Source organism: Gobius niger (genome assembly GCF_951799975.1).
Source record: "Gobius niger genome assembly, chromosome: 16".
Lineage (NCBI taxonomy): Eukaryota > Metazoa > Chordata > Actinopteri > Gobiiformes > Gobiidae > Gobius > Gobius niger.
The window spans coordinates 9602503-9625887 of NC_136867.1; the positions used below are offsets into that span (position 1 = coordinate 9602503).

Consider the following 23385-nt stretch of genomic DNA (forward strand, 5'->3'; position numbering starts at 1 on the left):
CGCAGACGCTTCTGTAAAGCTACAAACACGGGACAGTAGTACAAATACAAACCGGAAACTATTTCAAAATAAAAGCCCTATTGACTTTGCACCATGAGAGAAACATTGATGATGACGCTTTAATCTTAAGGATAAACCGGATGTTGTCATTAGATAAAAAAACACAAAAAAAGTAAACCATTCCAATTACAGGGTTTCTTGCCAAAACAACTGAAATGCACATTCCTCAGTTTTTAGGAGGATAGGAGGAGGGGAAAACAGAAATTGGATTATATATTGACATAATGTAATTAATTACACTACAGGCATATTTTGCACCTCTATAACATGTATTGTTATAGAGGTTTTAATGAAGAATTAAGATTGTTGTTTGTTGTTATTTATTTAACATGTTACTCATTTAACATAACAGTCTATTTAAATGTCCTGTTGTTAAGTTTCACATGGCTTGTTGGTTGTGTAGGAATAATCAATGGCAAAATACTCAAAACTCAATTCAAATCATTCACGGGAGGGGTTACACCTTGTGCTCCAGACACTCAATATAACTGCTTAACTCAGTATACATACAGTATGCATAATTATAATTAGGTCATTTTAGTCCATGTTTGCCAAAGCTCAGTTCATGTCTTCTTCCACCGGCTGCGTTTTCACTTCAACTTTCTTTGGGGGGATGTAAGAGCCCATTCCTGCAGCTCTTTCTGCTTCTGCCTGGGTGTATGGCTCTTCACTCAGCTGCTTCAATCTGGACAGATAGAGATAATTACTTACCAACTTGTTTGGTCTAATGAACAAATTTGAAAATGGTTGTTTAATATCCACACTGAACCATATAGCATGCATTCAAAAATAAGCAATGAAACTGTGTTTAGCATCAGAATTAGCAAATGTTAACACCCAGGTTTCAATCCACATAATGTACTGTATCAATGCAATCTTTGCAGTATTTCAACAAATTTTATGTACTAACCTCCTTTTGTGTACTTTAGTTTTGAAGTGCTCTTTCATGGACCTTAGGTCAACAAAATACCTCCTGTAAAACAAAGGACAATAGATCTGGAATATGCACTACAAACCACGAATATCTTTGGCTTGGCTGCTCACACTGGTGGACTGGTACTTACGCGCAGTGCAGGCAGTAGTGCTGTGCACATCCCGTTACGTCATAGTCCACCTCTTGCTTAAGCAGTTGGGCTGCCACCTCGGGCTTCATGTCAGCGTGGATCTGGTCCAGGTCCTTGGTCTTTCTTTTGGTCTTCCATGTCTTCGCAATGTGCTTCTTCTTGTCACCTTTGTGGTTTCCATATTGCTTGGTCTTTACCATTCTTGACACATAATTTGAAAACAGTGAGTTATTCATATTATCCTGTTTAATGTTACCTTTTACTAGTGGGCTAATAATATGCAATATAACTTTAGCTATTATGATCATGTTGTATAGCTTTTCTCTCATGTAAACATCTCCAGAGTCGACTCTCGTTTCATTCATTTTTGAGCACGCAAATCTAATTCTCATGTGCTCAATCACTCTCATCTGCTGATATGGTGATGCTCTGTTTCTCCCAAAACCTTTAATGCGAATAGTTTCACTGTAATTGATTAATTTAATGTTTTATTGATTGTATGTTTTCTTGTAATGTTATGCTACAGTGAAGCACTTTGAATTGCCTCGTATATGAATATTGTGCGCTACAAATAAACTTGCCACTGTTTCACTGATGAAAAATCACTGCTCGATGCCCAAACACATTTAAACGACCTGAACACAGTTTGTAAATGCGTGATCAAGTTGTGTCTGTTACGACGCTCTGCCCAGCTGGTGCGTTGAAAACCCAAACACCATTTTAAACATTCAAAATAACTTGATCCTACGTATGAAGAACAAAAGGCATGCAAGAGAACATTCCTGACAAAACCGTGACCCTTTTCAGTGTAATTACTTGTGTAAAATAAGAGTTTGCAGCGAAATGTGAGTGGTTGTTGACGTGCTTGCTCACCTTATTCCACACGTGCACCCAGCCAAAACGTTTCCGGGTCAAAACAAAGGCTAATACACGCAGCTGCCAAAAGGGGGCGCCAAAAACAAATGGACAGCGCCATAAGTATGCGCTGTAAAATAAATAATAAAGATAAATGGAACCAAACAACACATTTTGAAATCTCTGAAAGGCATAAATGTATATGCACAACCACAATAAACGAAGGGCGGGTTGTCACACTAGTGGTTCTCAACTGGTGGGTTGCGGTGCGGATCCATTAGGAAACATTTCTGTCAATATTTATACTGAAACGTATTTATAACAAATCTGTTTATATTACTTGATTTTTAATCGTGATTAGCTTTGTTCAATGCTTAAATCAAGAATAATCTGTGGGGGAAACAGTATTTTGCATTGTATAATAACAGATTCCAACTTCACAGATGTTTCAGTCAAGCATATAAATTGTCTTCTTAGCGCAATTTATGTTTATTTTATACCCGGTTTGCTCCTGATTCAATTTGATTCAATTTTGATCTAGTTCCGCTGTTATTTGGCGTGAAAAGTTCGAGAACCACTGAATTTAATGAATGATTTTTTTGTGGGGGTCGCAGTTGTGATCCTACGGTCAGGGTCCCGATGCCAAACCGGCTGTTCGAGATAGTCAAGTATCCACTTTGTCTTTTTGAAAGGGCGAGCTGAACTTTGCGTTACAAACACAACAAAAGGTGGAGATTGCTGTGTCCCGCTGACTTATGTTTATTTAATCCGAGCGCACGTGAAGGCGGCGCCAGGCTGCTCTCCCCCTCTCGTGCATACGCGCCGTGCCTGAGAGCGAAGATGGCGGAGAATAATGTCGACCCGGAGCCCGAGTGGAACGAGCGGGCCCTGGACACAGCGGAGGACACTCTGGTGGCCATGGAAAACCTGCTGGCCACGCTGAGAGCCTTCGAGGACGTGCTCAGGCAGCAGGACATTTCCATAGCATCATCGACTGAGTATTGTGACAACTTCTGTCAGGTAATGTGTGCAGTAGCAGCCCCCGATGCACGTTAGCTTGCCGTTAGCTGTTTGGGAAACCCTGCATTACAACCAACGTCGCTGCTTTTGATTTGCTACCTTTACAAACATGCTAATCGCAGAACCATCCCGCCTGTGTTTTTTTTAAATGTTTTCTTTCTTGCACAAGATGTTTTGCTGTGCAGAGTTTGTGTAGAGTTATGATGCTATTGTGCTAATGCGAGTCAGCTGCCTTCTTTGACAGCTGATTGACACACAACTTCCCCCTGTGTTTTCCTCTCAGCATCGCAGCCTCCATCAGATTGTTTGCAGGAAAAAAAAAGTATTTTAAATTTGTGTGCATTTTTAGCCATAGCTTGAACGTTTGCATCTGAGTGGGGCGGGGCGTGCGATTTACTATTTGTTTACCAAAATATTCTCTATTTATTCTTGTCCTAAACCAACTAAAAGCCCCTATTTGATATGCTGATGATATAATGACACATTTACTGGGTATCTGTATTTAATACAAGTGTGTAAAGGCTGTTTTGCATTGTGAAATTGAAAGTGCAAGTACAACATGGGTGTACTGTACTTTCACAATGGAGGACAGTAAAGGACAGTGGTTGTTGAGGCTGGTTTATTTAGTTGACTCATCCATGTTGCAAATTAAAAATAAATACATATTGGAAATTTATTTGATATACATTTCTTGGACAATATAATCGTGCATCAGTATATACTTTTTGAAATCTTTAAGTGGTGCAGAGGCAATTAGCACACTGATGTAGGTCTCCAGAGATAAAACCTGATTCTTGTCACCTAAAATGAGTCCCTGGTATATTTAGACAGAGGGGATTCATTTAGCACCTCCTTCAGCTGTGCATCCGAGTGTACCTGTCTGTAAAATGTGGCCCCAGGGGCCGTTGATAGTAGTAGTACAATCCCAAATAGACACGAGAACGTTATCGGCTTATGGCTGGTGACATTCTAATGATTAAGTATTGGCTGAGGGTATTAAATCGAGCTATGGTAACTTCCCATAGTATTAACAGCATTCACAGTTTTTGTGACGTTAATTCAACTGACAGTTCAGGGCTATCGGGGGCTTACACGAGTCCCTCATGAATTGATCAACCGTGGTTAGCATTGGATGTGTGCCCTTTGGGGGCAATCAACTTCAGACAATCCCAATCCCTTTAGGTAGGATCCCCCCTTACCCCAGTTAACCCTTACATTTTGTTGTGGTTATGTTGTTTATTGTACCTGTCTTTGTGTAGGCACTGATGCACTACGCAGGCAGCAGAAACTCCATGGACCACGGACTACCTCTTCTGGAAGTTTACTGTCTTTCCATTAACTGCTTTGCTTCAGCCCGTTCCCACCTCACAGCAGAGTCTGACAGAGTCGCCCTGGTTTTGAAAAGATTAGCTTTGTAAGTATTACATTAATACAAGACTGCTGCATTGATAGACCTGCACTGTCAAAAATATATATAAAAGCACTTCATAAAACAGAATTTCCCAGAACTTACAGATTTTAAAGCATTTGTAAATGTACATTCACTCTACATTTATTTATCTTTCATTCATTTACAGGAGTTGCTTTGAACTATTTCTGTCCGTGTCTGAGCTTGAGATCCCATATGAGGCATGGCTTCAGTTCCATCAGTCTGTCCAGGTAAACACTTTTTACAGCAATATCAGCGCGAGCCCACCATCTGTGGTTAAAAACTGAGCTTCTGAATGAAAAAATACTCTGAATCTACAACAGATCAAAGTTGAGCATGGTTAACCAAAGACGGTAACTGGGTGTTATCAGAGCGTTACATAAATAAGCAGCACAAACTAGTTTTACCAAGTTGTATACAAATACCCTCAACATTTAAGTACACCCAAACCTCACTTATCAATTAATAAATGGGACAAACGGATGCCGCCAGTCCTAGCACAAGATTGTAATAAAAATTAACATAAATTAACAAGAACTGTTGAGACTTTTTCCACAGAGATCCATCCTGCTATTTTGGTGTTGTGTTCAATACATAATGATTTGCCGCAGTAGTTATTGAACCAGTTATTTACAAACCCATAGTGCCATGATTCTAGTCTGTATTGTTGTGTTGCCTTACAGCTTGCCCATGACATGCTGTTGGATTATGGCAGCACAGATCTACAAGCTCTGCTCCAGATGACAGGCGAAGGAGGTGCCTGGTCTAACCCTGTTCTTACTTCACTTCTCACTGGGCAGCTCACCGACCCAGAAGAAGGTTTCTTTTTCAATTAAAATGAAATATATATTACATTTGCTTGAAATATGCCAATCATATTAATTATTATTATAATTTGATTTCATCTGCACCTTTCATTTATAGTGGATGCCTACATAAGCTTGGAGGGGGACGGTTTCATGGAAATGCGAGTAAAACACTTGGAGAAGATTGGTGAAGTGGCCAAAGCAGTCGTCCTTGCCAAAGCCTGTGCCGAATGCAGCTTCATTTCAAACAAATCTAACTTTCGTCAAACTTATGTCTCACTGCTTTGCCAGCTTCTGCCCAATGAGGAAGCGATATCTGAGGTATTGTCAATCTTCTTTTGAAGAATGTTCAAATGTTATGTTGCATGTCCTTGTGTTACTGCTATACTGCATTAATGTAGACGCTGTTTTCTGACCTTCACTGGCTGCTTCTGCGTGTTGTTTTCTATTGTAACAACCAGTCATTCTTCTCACAGATCTCCAGACTTGACTGCAAGGACGTACTGGAGATTACGTGTAATTTGGAGAACGATGGAGAAGAGAACACAGCATTTATCTTGTGTACAACCTTTCTCACACAGCAGCTGCAGCAGCAAAATCAATACTGCTCCTGGTCAGTGCAATTTGCTGGATATTAATTAGTATTAACATCGGATGAATATGTAAAACAATCATTGTGTTTTTGTTTTCATAAGGGAGTTGATTCTCCTGTGGAGCAAGCTTCAAAGAAAGCTTGATCCCACATTGCAGTCATTCCTGGATCGATGCCTCCAGCTTGGTGCAATTGCCAAAACAGTCCATCATTTACTCTACCTTGTTCGAGTTATCCAGACAGAGGTGAGTTTTCACCCATATTTAGCCTTTTTTCATATTAAGAAATAGGATCTGTTAAACTCAACCCTCAAGTTTCCTCAGCTAGCAAGAAATTAATTGCGTATTTGCATTTACAGGTGGAGGATCTGGGTGTAGCACAGTCGGTGGAACTGTGTGTGAAAGCGCTACAATTGCCAAAGCAGGACGATTTGGACACACGGATCTCTGTCTGCAAAACCATATCCTGCCTTCTTGCAGATGACCTTGAACTCTGCCGGGCCTGTCTGCTTACAGAATTTTTGCTCGGCCCCAGTCAAGAAGTCTTCCGATCTCTGGAGGAACTGTACCTGCGCCCAGATCAGAAAAGTGACCTGGAGAATGCGGTCATCCCCAACTCCCTCCGATGCGAGCTCCTGTTGGCTCTTAAATCTTATTGGCCCTTTGACCCTGAATTTTGGGACTGGAAAACTCTCAAGCATCAATGCATCTCCCTTCTTGGCCTACAGCCAGAGTGTGAAGAAGAAGAAGAACAACAACAATATAAGGTAGACGCACAAGAAAAGTGCAAACTAGCAGAGCTGCAAGAAACATCTGAAGTGCCAGGGATTCAAAACGGGTTCAATGGAGTTCCTAAGTCAAATGCACTGAACAAAAACCATTCTAATTTATCAGAAATACAAAATCCTCCAAAATCCAAAAAGAACAGGTTTCAGTGTCAAGTTTGTAAGAAGTTTTTCACTGACTCTCAACTTGTCTACCATTCCAAGAGACATTCACAATCGAGTATACATCCATGTCCTGTTTGCTTGAAAAGATTTAACAGCAGAAAAGAGCTGGTCCCTCATTTAAAGCAGCACACTGCAAGGGCGGTTTCTTTGAACAAGAACAAAGTGAAGGAAGAGCCGGATCAGAAGCACAGTGATGAGGATGAGGACATGGAACCAGGAGAGATCAATGTTGACCCTTCTTTAATGATGTATTACAAATCCACACATGACCCTGACGTATTGCATCACATTGTCCAACAAGCCAACAGTTCCAAAAAACACATGGACAATGATGAACACATTACATTCGATTACATTTCTAGACATTATAATCTGCAAAACAGAGAGGAGTGCACATGCCCAGGAACAGACTGTCCTAAGGTTTTTAAACACTCAAAGTACCTCTATGTCCATTTAAAATCGGAGCACAAAGGAGACGAGAACGTCAAGTATTTTCACAAAATGAAGGACAAACGGGAGAAGTGTGTATTTTGCAGGAAGCATTTCATGTCAACCTACCATTATCGGAAACATCGCAAAGGTCACTATGGGGATCAGCCATACACATGCCTGGTTGTAGGATGTGGAGCACAGTTCAGATCTTCAAATGAGCTTGGTCTGCACAAACAGACACATGGCTATCAGCTGAACTATCAGTGTGCGCTCAAAGGCTGCTACGTGACCTACTCTGACCTCGGGCAGGTCTACCACCATGAAGCAGAGCATTTCCGAGATGCCGCATTCACTTGTACAGCCCCAAAATGTTCAAAGTATTATTTATCCAAAACTGCGTTTACTGAACATTTAGCCACACATAACATTTACTTCACAGAACACGACTTTGAACTCCAGAGAAAAGCCAAAAGAAAATATTTCAAGTCTTCTGCAAATGAGGCATCGGCCTGTCAACTTCGGTCCCCGGCTCTGAACGGCGACGCACCCCATGGTAGCTCACTGCCGGAGCCAACGGAGAACAAGCAAGCTAAAACTACTTTAGTTGCAGTGTGTTTCGATGGAAGCAAGTTCACGTGTGGGTTTGAGAAATGTGGTATGACTTTTTCCAGAGCTCGCGATGTTCAGAGACATTTGAAATGTGCACACCCAGAACACCTTAAAACGGAAAACAAAGAGCATAAGCATGACAGGGAGCGGGGCTTCAAATCCAAAGCGGTAAAAACTGAGCGCAATGAAGGCGCTAATAAACAAGGACATAAGAAATCTAAAGTGCCACTTTTGCACATAAAGGCAAAAAAGGAACCAAAAGCATCCCCTCAAATGTCAAATCCTGAGACAAGTGTTCTACATGACGCACTGACAGAAATAGTTGTGGGACTTTGTAAATTGGACTTGAATTATTCGTCCTCTCCGAATGAGCCCCCAGAGCTTTCCCCAGAAACCACTCCCTCAGAAATGTTCGTTCACCAGGTGTCCATGCTTCAAAAGGAAGCTGCTGTTGCTGTAGAAAGGGATAGTACCTACAAGTCAACATCGGACGGAGAAGAGTGTCACGAATCACTTGCCAACGCCAAGCCTTTTGTGTGTGATGTGAAGAGCTGCGAGTTTAGAACAGCAAAGGGTTACAGCTTACAACGCCACTACATTAGAGTACACCGTCGTTCATCAGAACAGGCTAAAAAACTGACCTCTCACAAGCCTTATATTTGTGATATTTGTTCAAAACCTCACAGGGAAAAGGATTTATTAAGAAATCACTATATTCAAGAGCATAAGATAAGTGAATCACAAGTCAACCAAATGAAATGTGGGTGCTTTCGCTACGAAGGAACCAAGACCACAGAGAGGCCGTCTCCACATGCCCACAGTTCAAAGAGCAAAGAGGCCAAACTGCTAAAGCAGCCAGGAACAGATAATGAACAAAGTGATAATGAGACGCCTGAGAAAGAGCAGGTTAGCGTCAAAGTAGAGCAAAACGGTGAGCAGAAAGAAGACGGTGAAGCAGAGGCAACACATCAGGGCAGAGCTAAACGCTTGGCAGCTAAAAGTAACAGTAACCTGTGCTATATTCTCGATAGGTTCAGCAAACCTTTTCATTGTGTGGCAAAGAACTGTGATGCTGCTTTCTCCACCCAAGCGGGCCTTGTGCGGCACCTACAAATGGCTCATCATTACAACAGATCGCAGCTATTATTGGAAAATGAAGGAAATGAGCAAAGTGCTGAAATAAAGAAAGAATCCCCCAAAAAAAGACCTTTACTAAATTCAGACGAGCCTCAGCCACAATATAAATGCCAATTTGCAAACTGCCACGCCTCCTACCTTCTTAAAAGCAGCTTGGCCCGTCACACGAGAGAGGTCCACTCTCATCCAGAAGTGATTCGATCTAAATATGAAGGTTGTACAAGTGCTTTCAACCATGACGGTGAGCAGAAAAAACATGCCCTTTATAACCATTCTGAATATTATGATTCACTAGTTGTGCGTCTGCAAAGCACTCAGAAAAACTCTCTTAATGGATGTCAGAAGAAACTTATCGTCTCAAGTCAAAGCCCTCAAAAGGAAGACCCTGAGTCAGCAAACTCTCAAAACGCTCAGACACATTTGAACACAGGGGAAAATGAACCGTCTCTGGAGTTGAACCAAAAGCGAACAGCAAAGACTAATATCAAAACACAGAACTTTAATCCCTTCGTCTTCAAGTCACCTGAAGAGGCATTACAAATGTGCCAAGACCGCTGTCTTCCTGAAGCCTACCCCTGCATGATCCAGGACTGCGACACTGTGGTTCAATACTTGAGCAGTTTACACAGACATTACATAAATGTCCACCGCATGCGAAGAATAGACTTTGACAAAGAAGGAAATGAGCTTGTTTTAAATGCAGAGCAGCTGGAGGAGGTGATTCAAAGGAAATCAGTGAGATCTACAGGAGTGACTTGTCCCAATGGAGTTCTCAAAATGGAGTATCAGACAGAGGCAGAAAACTCAGGAGACCTGTCTGCACCTATGAGTTTACACAGCATCAAAACTGAGACTCAAGTTGAGACCACTCCCGATCCACTGGGATTCCCTGTGGAAGAGAAGGATGAGGAGCAGCCATCTGTCGAGAGGAAGGGTGTCCTAGTGGGCGCAGATGAGGTGCTTTATGGTGAACCCAGCACTGATGGGCACAGCGAAGAACCAGCTGTTGTAACACAGAACTGCCAGAAACGAGAGGAGAGACTGAGCCTGGAACAAATTAAGCCCTTTCTGCGTCCAGTTACGGTCGACCTGTCTCCTCCAAGTTCTCTGCGCTTTATTACAGAGAAGGGCTTTGTAGATCTGTCAAACAAAGATAAAGCTATGATAAAAGAAAAACTGAAAAACAGGAGAGTTTCTGTGTCCATTCCTCGTATCCGGGAGCCTTTGAAAAGAAAGAATGAGTTATCTGAACAACCTTTAAATGTAATGGATTCTGCTCACAACACGTCCACAAAGTCTTTCGATATAGCTCTGTACAAGCCAGTCGGTTTTGAGTCGTCCTTCCTGAATTTCATTAATGACCGTGTGCCAAAAGATAAAACCGTGACGTCCTCAAAACGGCAGAATTTCTCCAGACGCAGTTGTTCAGTCAAAGAGAACAACCAGATGGGCATTGCTCAGTCTCGCAGACGTACTCATTCCCCACTGCTTAAGTCTCATGTTGTATGTGGGATTACTTCAATTCAAAACTTGAAGTTGGACAAAGTTCTGGCAGGTTGTGGGGACCTTGCCATCAGACAGCTGCAGTATCTTAAACCTGTGGTGGTTCTGTACAGACCTGTATGCTCCACTACTCTGCCTGATCATTATCCTGCAGACACTAACAAGAGTAAACTGCTTCTTGGAAGTTAAAATATTTAAGCACCTTAGACAAGCTTTGAAAATGCCTTTGCATCTTCAGAAGTAATGAATCAGTATTGCTCTTTCTTTGGACATTGTGTTGCCTCTTTACTAGAAAAACAGAACTTACATCGAACTGAATTTACAGTTTATCTCCTTATTATGTAACTGTTAAATTATTTGTAACAACAAAACTGCAGTATGTCAGTTTTGAAGCAGACATTTGAATATGTATCTGATTTTCTGGTGTTGAGTGAGTGTGTGTATATAGTTCAAAGTGTACAGAATAGATCTTAATATTCTTGGTGTGAGACAGTAGCAAGGGGACTGAAACACCTCTGACTTTATCCCCTTTTTTTCCACTTGAGTTTGGATTCTGTCAGTGTTGGGTGTGGAGTGGACACATTTTGCCAGATGTGTATGTATGCAACAATTTCTAATAAAGTGAGAAAAATAATCTGATTTTACTGGTGACAATATATTTTGTAGCTCTACTAACCAAAACCACATACAAGTACATATCCTGGTATAGATTTGAATCACACCAGGTTTAGTTGTTTTAATCTTGTCTTTTTTCCAATTAGTCCTTACTCTTATATTCTTTACTTCGCTTGGAAGCGTTCAAAGCAGAGAATTTATGTTTTTTACTTCTTTGCCTTTCAATTTCAGGCATTCTTTAAAATGACCAATTGTATTAACTTTGTATTTTATTGTAAATGGAACTGAAAGGATTATTTCACAACTAGGGTTTGTATTTTTCTTTTTTTTACCAGTCTGTATATTTGTATTGCAGGGTTTCCTTAGGGCTTCCGTAATTTTCGATGTTGCCACATTCTAGAAATATTTTAGCTGGAATATGAAACCAAAAATGATTAGGATTGTTTACCTTTTTATTCATTTTAATTCTAAAGTTCCATTCATAGCTTCAAAATCCATATTTTTTTGGACCACATGAGTAATGGGTTTAACTGCATACATTTTCTAATGTACTGATGTTTATTTTTACGTGTAAAATAAAAAAATGCAGGGTAAATAAATCTTGATAAAGCGTTACTTTTGGAAATCAAAATTCTAACATTTATAAATCTTTGTAACCAAGAATTTAAAATGTGTTGTATTTTGGTAATATTGTTTTTAATGTTCAGGAGTTCTCTTCTTTTCCAATCTTCTGATAATGCAATTCCCAAATATTTAATTTAAGTAAAATATTTTAAGATTTAATTGTAACCCAGATGCTCTGGAAAACATCGTGATTTTACAAAAATGTGTCATCGCCTACTGTGTGATGGTTAGAGGCCTGCCCAGAACATTTTCAACAGTTTCAAATCTATACTGTTTTTTTTATAGATCAAGAACATTTCCACAACTACAATAAAAATCAGCGGTGAGCATGGGCATCCCTGCTTCACCACTGTTTATCTGGAACCTTTTGGTTGTACCCACAGGTAAAGACACTGACTGTTTATATTCGTGTACAACATGTTAATCATGTCAATGAACTTATAACCAAAGCTGAAAAAATCAAGAGAGTTCAAAACAACAGATCAAAAGCTTTAAATCAAGGAATAAAAGGAAACCTTGACCGTCAACTAAATTGTTGTAATCCAATAAGTCCAAAACTAATCTAATGTTATTGTGTATTGATCTGTCTTTAATAAAGCTTGATTGAGTTTCACAAACAATATCACCTATCCCAGCCTTTAATCTATTGGCTATCATTTGAGTGAAAAATGTATAATCTACATTTAATAAGGATATGGGTCCGAGATTTTCAATATACCTTTTAACTATTCCTGGCTTTGGTAGGAGAGTAATTACCCCTTGCCTCATAGTTGTGAGGTTTTTATTTTCAATACATTCACTGAAAACTAAAAAATAACATTTGTTTTATGTCTTTCCAGAAAATGTATAAAAATTGGATGTTAAACCATCTTGACCAGGGTTTTTCCCAAAGCCGTACGGTCAATAGCAGCGTCAAGTTCTTTGTATTGTTGTATTTCAGCATCACATAACCATTTAAAACCCTGTTCAACTTGAGGAATATTTTGTCCTATATTCTCAAGAAAATTTTCATTACTCTCAGAAATGTAATTGGACAAGTAAAAATTTGAATACAATTTGTAAGTCTCTTCAGCTTCTAGCATCCGGGTACTTTCAGAGCGATGGGGAAGGGAATCTTATTTGTATAGCGCTTTTCATATGACACAAGTCACACCCAAAGCGCTTCACACATGAAAGGAGGGGGTTCATTCACTCCATGCTGATGGTGGTAAGCTGTCTAGACTGACAGAAGTGAGGCTGCTCACATCTGCGCCAACTGTCCCTCCGACCACCATCAACCACTCACACATAGGCATTGGGTAAAGTGTCTTGCCCAAGGACACAACGCAGGTGAAAACAGCGTTTTTGCCTGTGAATGACAGATTTTGTTTAATAAATGGAGTTTTTCTCAGTAAATCAGGCCTAAAAGCTTTTTACTAGGCTAATAAGTCCAATTTCTATTTATATCAGACTTTTGTCTAAATAGGCAGGTTATCATAGTAATCAAATGACATTTCATCACAATCCGACCATTATTCACCTTAATAAATCCTCTCAAATCCAATGACAACCACCCAATGCCAGCAAACTCCCATTGTTTTCAATGATATTTTAACCCCTCATCCTCGTTTTCCTCATTATTTTAATGATTTTCTTTTAAGCTTTTAGATTTGGATAAAGCTCAGTTAAGGCGGGGGGTAAGAGGTTGAGAAAATTAAGAGGCCAGACCGGTGGCCCTAGAGCCATGAAGTGCCCCTTCTGTGCTCTTCCAGAATTTGCTTAATGACATTCTTTGTCAATCATTTTTAATATATCCAACTTATTATTTTCCTGTCTTCTTTTTTCTAAATGGTAGAAATAAGATTTTTCTCCCCTTGTTCTATCCACTTTGCTCTGGACCATAGAAAGTTGGTCTGCCTCCATTGGTCCAGCCATGCAATGCCTGTACTCTGTTCTGACCTTAGGCAAGATGTTGTGTGTTGTTCACAAAAAAAATATCTTTGTGCTGCACCGTGGCTATATATATATATATATTGCAGCAGAGCAACTTTTTGTTTTATTTTTTCCCTTAATTATCTTTTGAGCACACAATAGGCTATATATTTTTTCTCTTCAGGGACCTTTTAGGGTTTCCGTAATTACCACTTTAAAAAGTGCCAAAATTATCGAATTTGATTCCAACCCATTGTGTCCAGTTTGCATTAAAATTAGGACCAGGATTTTTTTTCCGATTAATTAGGTTTAGTGCGATTAAAAATATTAATCGAAATTAATCGCACTTAACTTTAGACACCTGCAGACGTTGCTTAAGCACAAACAATACGTATATATACATATATATATATATATATATATATATACATATATATATATATATATATATATATATATATATATATATATATATATATATATATATATATAAAGGCTTTGCTGGCCTGTTAAATTTATGCGGAACTAAGTTATCACTCTGGTTGTTTGTTGGGGAAGGACTTTATTGACGCACTTCTACAGCTTGACTTTTGAAAATATGATATAATTTTTCCTTGTTGCAATGATTTAGCAGTCTTTGCTTTCCGTCACCGAAGGGAATTACCATCTACATTGAAGTGTTATTTTCATGTACTTGACCATGTCTCCTCTGGCCATTATTTGATATTCAAGCTGATTTCTCAGGCTGTTCAAACGCGGAAGCTATTTAGCTGCTAGCCTGAAAGTAGTCGGTCTGGTTGTTAGCGTTAGCCGGTCACTCTAGTAAAGACTATTTAATACAGAATATATAGAGAGCATCCTTAACTGACATAATTATGGAAGGTATATCTGATCTTCCAGTGGAAATGCAGATATTTTATGCCGTGCTTGGATTTTCATGGACTGTGTATCTATGGGAGGCATATCTTTCTTACAGACAGGTGAGTTCTAATTTGCCTATTGTGTGGATAATACCATTAGAGGAAACACTTTTTGCTTATCCATTTGTATTTTCATTTGACCAATTCCCTGTGCATTTCACAGAGGAAAATGTATAGACTGACAACACATGTGCCACAAGAACTTGGGAAAATAATGGATTCAGAAACATTTGAGAAATCTCGTCTTTACCAGCTGGACAAAAGCAACTTCAGCTTTTGGTCTGGCCTGTACTCAGAGACTGAAGGAACGGTAAAGTAGCCCTTTTTTGTCCTGTGAAAGGTTGCAGGAAAATACTAACCAGCTTGATGTCATATTTTCCAGCTTATTCTGCTCCTGGGAGGAATCCCCTTTCTGTGGGCTGCTGCTGGTTCTGTCACAACCCGCTTTGGTTTAGGTCCGGAGTATGAGATAACTCAGTCACTGGTGTTTCTCACGCTTGCCACCCTGTTCAGTGCGTTCACTGGCCTTCCCTGGAGCTTGTACAGCACGTTTGTTATCGAGGAGAAACATGGCTTCAACCAGCAGGTACAACAAATCTTTAAACAAAAGCAACAGTATCTGCTAATTTCATTCATTTCAAATGTATGTTTGCTTTTTGTGTTCCAGACATTGGGCTTCTTTTTCAAGGATGCTCTCAAGAAATTTGTTGTAACTCAGTGTATCCTGCTTCCTGTGACCTCACTACTTCTGTACATTATCAAGATTGGTGGAGACTATTTTTTTATTTATGCGTGGCTATTTACCCTAGGGGTTTCTCTGGTTAGTTTTGCAGTTTTTTAAATTTTACACTGTTCACTAAATTATGTGTTTGTTTTTATATTGTACAAACTAATTTTGTATTATCTATGTATTTACACCTCACTAGGTCCTTGTAACCATTTATGCTGATTACATTGCTCCACTGTTTGACAAATTTACTCCACTACCTGATGGAGAGCTGAAGAATGACATTGAATCGATGGCTAAAAGCATCAGCTTCCCTCTCACTAAGGTCTATGTAGTTGAGGGTGAGTTGTCTAAAATACTTTAAATACAGTAAAATTCCTAACAATACTATTCTCTCAACAAAACTGTTCCTCTCTTCAGGTTCCAAACGGTCATCCCACAGCAATGCGTACTTCTACGGCTTTTTTAAGAATAAACGCATAGTGCTGTTTGACACCTTGCTTGAAGACTATTCACCGCTCAATAAAGCTGGCGAATCTGAGACTGAACAACCGGAAAGCAATGACGACACTAAAAGCAAACCCAAGGTGACCACATTTACCACAATAGTGAATAGGGGTGGGCCATGTCATATCGCATATCGTTATCGCAATATAATTTTTTTGTTATATTATTGTGGACACTATATAAATCTTATTACACTCCGCTTCATCAGAGCAGCACAAACACTGACTGTAGAACACGGGGACAGGCGCTTAAACAGTCAAATGAAATGAAGGATGTAAACTGCTTGAGTAGATCATATTTGCGAGGAAATATATAGGAATATATATGCCCTAGTATACATTTAGTTGAAACAAACCTTCACTAGATTATTTTTCTTGTCAATGTGATATAGAACCTAAACTATATTTTTGGACAAAGTTACTGTGTGTTTTCAATGTTCATGTTTTTGTTTTTTCCCCTCTATTTCACCTTTTCTTCTGTTTGTCAGAACAAAAAGCAGGGCTGTAACAATGCAGAGATCCTGGCTGTTCTGGGTCATGAGCTTGGGCACTGGAAGCTGGGTCACACTGTCAAAAATATTGTTATCAGCCAGGTCAGTATTTATACTTGTGCTATACATTTCTTATTGTAATGGGAAAAAAAAGGTTATTCACAGCTACATTGTGAGACTTACATGTATTTTATTTTATTTCTCTGCAGATGAATTCCTTCATGTGCTTCTCCTTATTTGCCATTTTGATTGGACGAAAGGAACTGTTTGTTGCTTTTGGCTTCACCGACAGTCAGCCCACACTAATTGGCTTGATGATCATCTTCCAGTTTATCTTTTCCCCTTACAATGAGGTAAGATTAGTGTCGGGTTCATGTATGTTGAGTCCGTATATTCAGTAATCATCTAATCATCAACTGACTTTATTTTGCAGCTCCTCTCCTTCTGCTTGACAGTGCTAAGTCGCAGATTTGAGTTTCAGGCGGATGCCTTTGCACGTAACATGGGTAAAGCCACTGAGCTGTATTCAGCTCTTATCAAGTTGAACAAGGACAACCTGGGCTTCCCTGTGGCTGACTGGTTGTTCTCCATGTGGCACTACTCTCACCCTCCCCTCCTGGAACGACTAAGGGCTTTGGGCAACACCAAACAGGACTGACGTGATGGAAAGGGAGAGCGGCGCCTGCTGCCTCCTCCAAAAGGCCTCCGCAGACCCCTACTCACCCTCTAATGCTCCTTCAATGTTTCTGATTTCATTTTGCCCTTTTTTACATAATTATATGCCACCTTTATGTGGATTTTACCCTTAAGTCTTTTTTGTTTTTTTATGATTCTCAAAGGAGCTTGTGAAGGTTTTGAACAAGTGGTTTGCCAATCTGTTAAACTACTGGCTGCAACAGTTCCATCAATTGCAGATATTGTTTTAAGAATTGTTCCACTTTCTTTATGTATTAAGCAAGATTTGTTGCCTTGAAGTATCACTGCTCTCATTTTCATAAACCAGTTGTTTTTCTGTGGCATCAGAGTGCCTCTCAGATCGGTGTAACTGAAGCTTTTATGGACACGGCAGTGTTTTATATCCTTTAAATCTGGCTAGTTTTTGTTTTTCCAAGTGGAAGAAGTGGAAGAGGTTGTGAGGTTTTTCCCCTCATTATTTTTCTATGTACATGTAGGAGTCCAGTAATACCTGTACATATGTTACTGTGCAGTTATGTAAAGGAATAAGAAACTGATACATATAATGCCTTGAAATCTGTTATGTTGTTTGTGAAAGTTGGGGCATGTCTGAATTTGGGGGGCATAGTTTTGCAACAATAAAACGTTGACTGAAAAAATACACATTTTTTTTTCTTTTTATTAATACCCGTCATAGTCCCAATCTGTAAACGATACTTAGATCCTACATACTGAAATAATTGTGCATTTATTTGTTACCAAAATGTTCCGTATCCGCGTTCTGGCCGCATGCTATTCCATTTGGGTGGGACCATTCTGATACAGTGGGCCATGTCCCTTGAACTTTATTTTTATGTCTAATGTTAACACTTGCAGGGCATATCTGAAATTGAATAGCTTTCATAACATAAAGCAACACATCGAAAATATGTATATGATTAACAACTATTCGATAAACTTAGGAGTGTCACCCCGTCTCGTCTGCAAAATGGTTGCGCCCCGTGTATTTTGGTGGACAAGGCAAAACCAGGACAAGGGCACGCGCACTGTCACTGACTGCGTTGTTTTAACTTGTTTGCAGAACTCGAGTCATGGCGAGGTTTTTGAGGCCTAATGTCAGAAATTTTGTCACTACACAACTGAGAATGTCCGACCAGGTAAAGCTGTCTATTTGTGAAACAACCTTACAAGCTGCAGATGTAGGAGCTACATTAAAAATCAGATTAGCCTGGACGGACCTGGTGGCAATTTGGCACCATTTTGGTCAGATGGTAATAATAAACATTGATAAATATACATTGATTTAATAGATAAGATTAAGATGCACATTTGTAAGCCTAATAAATGAATTCAGTGTGAAGCTTTGATATTCCCTGTAGCCAAAGGAATGTATGTTCTTCTGTAGTAACCTGGTAAATAAAAATGACCTTCAGAATAGATTGTGTCTCTTAAGTTCTGTTGGGTGTTTTTGTTTGTTTTTGTTTTGTTTCAATCATTGGTGCAAAAACAATTGAAGCAATAAAGACACCAAGCTCTGTTTCTTCGTCAATTCAAACCAGAAGTGTTTGTGAAACTTAACTTTTTACCATTCCCTCCTTGTTTCAGCTTGGTGAGCTGGGGAAAGGTGCTGGGAAAGGAGGAGGAGGCGGCGGTGCCATCAGAGAAGCAGGTGGAGCCATGGGAAAGAGGCAGGCAGCTGAGGAGGAGCTGTACTTCAAGTATGTTTTGGGGAAATTCACGCTCCAGTGCTACTGTAATATCTTCAAGACTGTCCTGTCCATTTCAGACGCAAAGAGCAGGAACAACTGGCCGCCTTGAAGGTGCACCACCAGGAGGAAATCGACCACCACAAGAAGGAGATTGAACGCCTACAGCGGGAGATTGACCGTCACAAGGGAAAGATCAGAAAGCTTAAACATGATGATTAAGTTATTTATTTTCTTTCCGTGCCAATCATGCATGCACAGTGTGAGGTACAAATGTGGGGATGATAGTTCTTTGAATACTTGATTAAAGCTGTTCTTGACTGACAACTTTTTGCACTGCCGATGCAATGGATGTGTATACTTAATATGCTTAATATGTAAATAAATGTGTGGAAAACCTCTGGAAAGATCATCTGTGCACAATAGAATAGACTATATGTCAAAAAAAAAAAAATCAGGTTTATAGCATTCTTCACATGACTGCCTCAAATCAGCAATGCGTTTAGACAAAACATAGACATGACGGAAAACAATGGAATGTTCACAACAGGCATACAGATAGTGGGACAAAAAAGGACTATGGTTTGTTTTACCCAAACAGTGGAGAACAGATGCGGTGGCCAGAGGTCACAGGCAAACTCACTAGAAAAGAGTCAGCTTTATTCTGTGTATTTTGGGGGCCACAAGAACCACCTTTGTCTGAGTATTGTTCAGAACTGTGTTTGCATTAAACCAGCCAATAATACTAATATTATTGTTATACAATGATTATAGTTGTCGTAGATGAAGTCTAGTGTACAGGCTTAGTAGTATCCAACGCTGTCAATACATTAAAAAGTCCAAAGACATGTCTATGTAATGCCACAGTAGACCGGTAGGAGGCGAGAGTCCTGTCATAAGGCTAAAGAAGAAAGAACAGTCGTGTCGTCATTTCCGCCTGCCCCTGCCATTTACCACGGGCGGCCCCGTGCCTCCTTCTTTTCGCTCGTGATGGCGGACCGGTTCAATAAGGTGCGTGCACGCAGTCACGAAACAACCCTATTTTCTGTCTTATTTAGGGAGAAAACGAGCCTTTGTGCTCATACATCCTAATGCCTTAAACTCATGCGCTCCATTTGTGGTGGAATTGTAGTTCTGCGATTTTCTGTACGTAACTTATAATCGTGCAAGACCAAGCGGGTACATCATGCCGTCAAACATGGCAGCTCCCTGTAGTATTCAACGCTGCTATTTCCCATAGATGTACTAGTAAGTAACTGATCATCCTTACTGCAGTCCAAATTAAATTGAATTACATTGGTCTGTGCTTTTTCACACGCTTAAATTAATGTATGGTGAGCTGTGGACTTTTAATTTCGCCGTTTTTTATTGTTAGCCTGTCTGCTATGTATGCCATGTGGCTATTAGCATACAGAATCTGCTCCGACGTCGTGAGGCTTAAACCTTGCACATGGTTAACAGTGATACGTTTCATTGTTACTTTGTGTAACCTGTGACTGACCAGCGTATGTATTTCTAGGTTCTGCTGCTTGATGGCAGAGGCCATCTCCTCGGCCGGTTGGCTGCCATCGTGGCTAAACAGGTCCTGCTGGGTATGTAAAATTGTCCATCTGTATATTTTGTTACAAGTTGTCAGTGATGATACTTCTCATTTAGTTTTGAGTTTAACGACCATGGGAAAACTTTACATGCACTACCATCTGAGACGATGTAGAAGTCTTATTTTAACTTTATGATTTTCTTAGTAGTTTTATTGATTGTGTTTTGCCTGCATTTTAGGGCAGAAGGTTGTGGTTGTGAGATGTGAAGGCATTAACATCTCTGGCAACTTTTACCGCAACAAACGTAAGTAGTTGCTGCTTTATTGTCGTCTCAATGTATCGTCTATGATGATTCCTACAGTAATTTTCGAGTTTAACTGACCATGAGAATACTTTACATGCACTACCATCTGAGACTTTAATGTGATCAAGTTACCCTGAATCATACAGGGTACCTTTAAATTAAAATACTCTTTTGGTTCTCTTCAGTGAAGTACCTTGCCTTCTTGCGTAAAAGAATGAACACCAACCCCTCCCGTGGACCCTACCACTTCAGAGCTCCCAGCCGCATTTTCTGGAGGACTGTCAGAGGTGAGGCAGAACGACATATCCACAAATGCATTGATTAAGTCTGCAATGCAGCACTAAAAGTTTTGACAGTGCGTCAAATTCTATCTTTAAAGTGTTCTGTATATGTAAACTTTAAAGTAGAATATCTATGGTCTGGTTTTCACCCACAAGTTCTAACTCAGTGATGAGCTCTTTATCCCGAAGCTGAGCCTCTTGATGAGACAAACCTTACGGATCTGACTACTGAGTTGAGTTGGAGCGTGTGCCAAGGCTTGATCTTCGACGTTATTGTTCATGATTGATAAGATTGCTTTTCCCTCTGTTAAGGTATGCTTCCCCACAAAACCAAGAGGGGTCAGGCTGCTCTGGATAGGCTGAAGGTGTTCGACGGCATCCCCCCACCCTACGACAAGGTGATTATTTGAACTAAACGAACATTGTCCTAGGTGCATATCCACCATGTTGTCTGTGATGAACCTTTACATTATCTACCTTGTTTGAACAACAGTGAAAAGAAACAAAACTGAGACAATTGTTCATTCTTAAATGGGAGTTCTTGTTGTTTTTCCCTGCTCATTATGTGTTCTGTTCACAGAGGAAGCGCATGGTGGTTCCGGCGGCTCTGAAAATTGTGCGTCTAAAGCCTACACGCAAGGTGAGTTTAAGACATGGTTCATCTACAAAAGCTTATCGTGTGGCTTTTATTAGCCACTACTGCAGTTCCCCCTCAACAGTGATGAGCCCTTTATCCCGAAACTGATCATTTCTGATGATAAAAACCTTACGGATCTGACTACTGAGTTGAGTTGGAGAGACAGTCTTCTGCTTGTGAACCTTGATTGTACAATCGAAGTTAAGATGTTAATGTGTTCGTCTTTTTCCAGTTTGCTCTTTTGGGGCGTCTGGCACATGAGGTCGGCTGGAAATACCAGGCAATCACCGCCACTCTGGAGGAGAAGAGAAAAGAGAAGGCCAAGCTCCGCTACACCAAGAAAAAGACAGTGACCAAGCTGACCAAGCAGGCAGAGAAAAATGTAGAGAGCAAGATTGCTAAATACACAGATGTCCTCAAACAATATGGTGTCATCGTCTGAGCTGGCGGTTTCTGCCTAATAAATGTGTTTGTATAAAGGCCTATGTTCTGCTCTTGTCTGTCTGCTACAAATCAGCACTTGACATAACTACTTTGAGTTGTGGAACAAATACTTAATCATCAATTTTGAACCCTTATTTATAAATTGCTTTTCAAAAGGCTTTTGTGGACGTGTCTTAAATATTCCTCCAAAGGCTAGTTTTTAGAGTAAGACTCTTGAACTTGTGCACAGAATGAACCATTGCCATAAATCACCGACACTCACTTGAGTGTGGTGATAGTGGTTTGGGACCATGGATCTATTAAACGATTGGGACCCCCGGAAGGATGCATGATGAAGTATCTTTTTAATTTTAAAGTGAAATTAGGCAAAATATCAAAATACAGTATTCAAAGAATGGTATTTATATTTTGCACCTTGGATTATAATTCATTACATTTTACAGAAGGGTTGCCAAGGGTGATTTTGGGGATCATGGTCTGAAAAGTTTGAGAACCACTGGTCAAAGGTGTAGATGTGTGTACTGCTCTTGACCCAAACGTTACTTCGAAGTTACACTGAATTAATACTGGATACACTTGAAGTGTATGACCAATTTTTAGTCATGTTATTGCACAATAGTACCAAATTCCACCACCAGAGGGCAGTGTATGTCTTTTAAACTGCAAGGGTGTAGTTCAACCTTTGGGATCCAAAAGGTTTCCCGATCCTGCCCGGAACATACATTATTTCCCATTTGATTTGTGCGTTTAGGCTACTGTTAAAATGAGGACAAAACCAACACTAAATTGAATCTAGATTAGTAAAATGACTCCAGAATAGACTCCAGGCTCAAGCATGTCCAAACCAAGACTTCTACAGGCCGTCTTTCTCTAGGGTCTGAAGAGTGGAGCCTGACTGGATGTATTGGGCTTTAAACAGTACAACAAGAGGCAAATCGGTGAAAACCTTAGGCCAATTTTCTGTAAGTTCAGTGCTTAATATGTGAATTAGTAGTTTGGGGAACACTTTTGGATTGATGGATTTGGGGAACAGGCCAAAACAGTTGCTGGAAAGCTCATTAACCACTAATATGTCATCTCAAACCTTTGCCGGCTCCTGCAGAATAGTTCCCGGATCCTTTACCCTGAAAAACATTCCCCCAAACAGGAGATCAGATGAAGCACTGGATAAGTTAGGCTACTGTATAACTGGTGCACAAGTTTCCTCTATTTGCCCTTGTGATCCTTTGCTAAGATATATATATAGGTCTCTCTCTCTAACCTACTTTAACAGAAAACCTCCTATGGCAATTAACCATGAACTCGATTCCACTACATTTCACTTCGCACACCTTTCAGCTTTTCTCTTCTCATTTATTATATGTGGCCAGAACAGTGGCAGTGGGTTAATGCTGTTTATCATTGCTCTACGGTGAAAACACAGTTGGTTGACTGTTGAAACTGTTAGATCTGATAAGGTGTAAATTAAATTAAACTCTTCTTGATGCTTGTTTGATGAATGCATCGTCTGGTGCTGAATTTGTTTAACTTCTTCCACAAACGTCTGG

The 23385-nt window shown here is 40.0% G+C and overlaps 5 protein-coding genes across 5 annotated transcripts; 4 read left to right on the forward strand and 1 right to left on the reverse strand.

Moving 5' to 3' along the window:
* Positions 1-363: 363 nt before the first annotated feature.
* On the reverse strand, positions 364-2029 carry znf593 (zinc finger protein 593). Its single transcript, XM_079573937.1, has 4 exons — positions 1998-2029; positions 1125-1325; positions 971-1033; positions 364-745 (listed from the first exon to the last, which is right to left on the reverse strand). The coding sequence occupies exons 2-4, from the start codon at positions 1322-1324 to the stop codon at positions 619-621; spliced, it is 390 nt and encodes a 129-aa protein (XP_079430063.1). The 5' UTR covers position 1325; positions 1998-2029; the 3' UTR covers positions 364-618.
* Positions 2030-2811: 782 nt separating this feature from the next.
* rlf (RLF zinc finger) lies at positions 2812-11086 on the forward strand. The gene is made up of 8 exons (XM_079573081.1): positions 2812-2999; positions 4259-4413; positions 4577-4658; positions 5112-5247; positions 5353-5555; positions 5711-5847; positions 5930-6071; positions 6185-11086. The coding sequence occupies exons 1-8, from the start codon at positions 2820-2822 to the stop codon at positions 10643-10645; spliced, it is 5496 nt and encodes a 1831-aa protein (XP_079429207.1). The 5' UTR covers positions 2812-2819; the 3' UTR covers positions 10646-11086.
* Positions 11087-14199: 3113 nt separating this feature from the next.
* On the forward strand, positions 14200-17563 carry zmpste24 (zinc metallopeptidase, STE24 homolog). Its single transcript, XM_079573760.1, has 9 exons — positions 14200-14586; positions 14690-14836; positions 14909-15112; positions 15194-15346; positions 15453-15594; positions 15674-15840; positions 16248-16352; positions 16460-16603; positions 16684-17563. The coding sequence occupies exons 1-9, from the start codon at positions 14482-14484 to the stop codon at positions 16906-16908; spliced, it is 1392 nt and encodes a 463-aa protein (XP_079429886.1). The 5' UTR covers positions 14200-14481; the 3' UTR covers positions 16909-17563.
* Positions 17564-17929: 366 nt separating this feature from the next.
* atp5if1b (ATP synthase inhibitory factor subunit 1b) lies at positions 17930-19027 on the forward strand. The gene is made up of 3 exons (XM_079574124.1): positions 17930-18082; positions 18531-18643; positions 18712-19027. The coding sequence occupies exons 1-3, from the start codon at positions 18017-18019 to the stop codon at positions 18851-18853; spliced, it is 321 nt and encodes a 106-aa protein (XP_079430250.1). The 5' UTR covers positions 17930-18016; the 3' UTR covers positions 18854-19027.
* Positions 19028-19560: 533 nt separating this feature from the next.
* On the forward strand, positions 19561-21877 carry rpl13a (ribosomal protein L13a). The gene is made up of 7 exons (XM_079574150.1): positions 19561-19642; positions 20151-20223; positions 20411-20476; positions 20662-20763; positions 21070-21155; positions 21338-21397; positions 21627-21877. The coding sequence occupies exons 1-7, from the start codon at positions 19622-19624 to the stop codon at positions 21834-21836; spliced, it is 618 nt and encodes a 205-aa protein (XP_079430276.1). The 5' UTR covers positions 19561-19621; the 3' UTR covers positions 21837-21877.
* The last annotated feature ends 1508 nt before the right edge of the window (positions 21878-23385 follow it).

Coding starts and splice junctions, on each gene's coding strand:
- znf593 (XM_079573937.1), bottom strand. CDS start 1,324: ATGGTAAAGACCAAGCAATATGGAAACCACAAAGGTGACAAGAAGAAG. Junction 1,034..1,124: donor CACTACTGCCTGCACTGCGC/GTAAGTACCAGT, acceptor TTTGTTTTACAG/GAGGTATTTTGTTGACCTAA. Junction 746..970: donor ACTAAAGTACACAAAAGGAG/GTTAGTACATAA, acceptor CTATCTGTCCAG/ATTGAAGCAGCTGAGTGAAG.
- rpl13a (XM_079574150.1), top strand. CDS start 19,622: ATGGCGGACCGGTTCAATAAG. Junction 20,477..20,661: donor CAACTTTTACCGCAACAAAC/GTAAGTAGTTGC, acceptor GGTTCTCTTCAG/TGAAGTACCTTGCCTTCTTG. Junction 20,764..21,069: donor TTTCTGGAGGACTGTCAGAG/GTGAGGCAGAAC, acceptor CCCTCTGTTAAG/GTATGCTTCCCCACAAAACC.
- atp5if1b (XM_079574124.1), top strand. CDS start 18,017: ATGGCGAGGTTTTTGAGGCCTAATGTCAGAAATTTTGTCACTACACAA. Junction 18,083..18,530: donor AACTGAGAATGTCCGACCAG/GTAAAGCTGTCT, acceptor TCCTTGTTTCAG/CTTGGTGAGCTGGGGAAAGG. Junction 18,644..18,711: donor GAGGAGGAGCTGTACTTCAA/GTATGTTTTGGG, acceptor TGTCCATTTCAG/ACGCAAAGAGCAGGAACAAC.
- rlf (XM_079573081.1), top strand. CDS start 2,820: ATGGCGGAGAATAATGTCGACCCGGAGCCCGAGTGGAACGAGCGGGCC. Junction 5,248..5,352: donor GCTCACCGACCCAGAAGAAG/GTTTCTTTTTCA, acceptor TTTCATTTATAG/TGGATGCCTACATAAGCTTG. Junction 5,848..5,929: donor CAAAATCAATACTGCTCCTG/GTCAGTGCAATT, acceptor TGTTTTCATAAG/GGAGTTGATTCTCCTGTGGA.
- zmpste24 (XM_079573760.1), top strand. CDS start 14,482: ATGGAAGGTATATCTGATCTTCCAGTGGAAATGCAGATATTTTATGCC. Junction 15,347..15,452: donor TTACCCTAGGGGTTTCTCTG/GTTAGTTTTGCA, acceptor ACACCTCACTAG/GTCCTTGTAACCATTTATGC. Junction 15,841..16,247: donor ACACTAAAAGCAAACCCAAG/GTGACCACATTT, acceptor TCTGTTTGTCAG/AACAAAAAGCAGGGCTGTAA.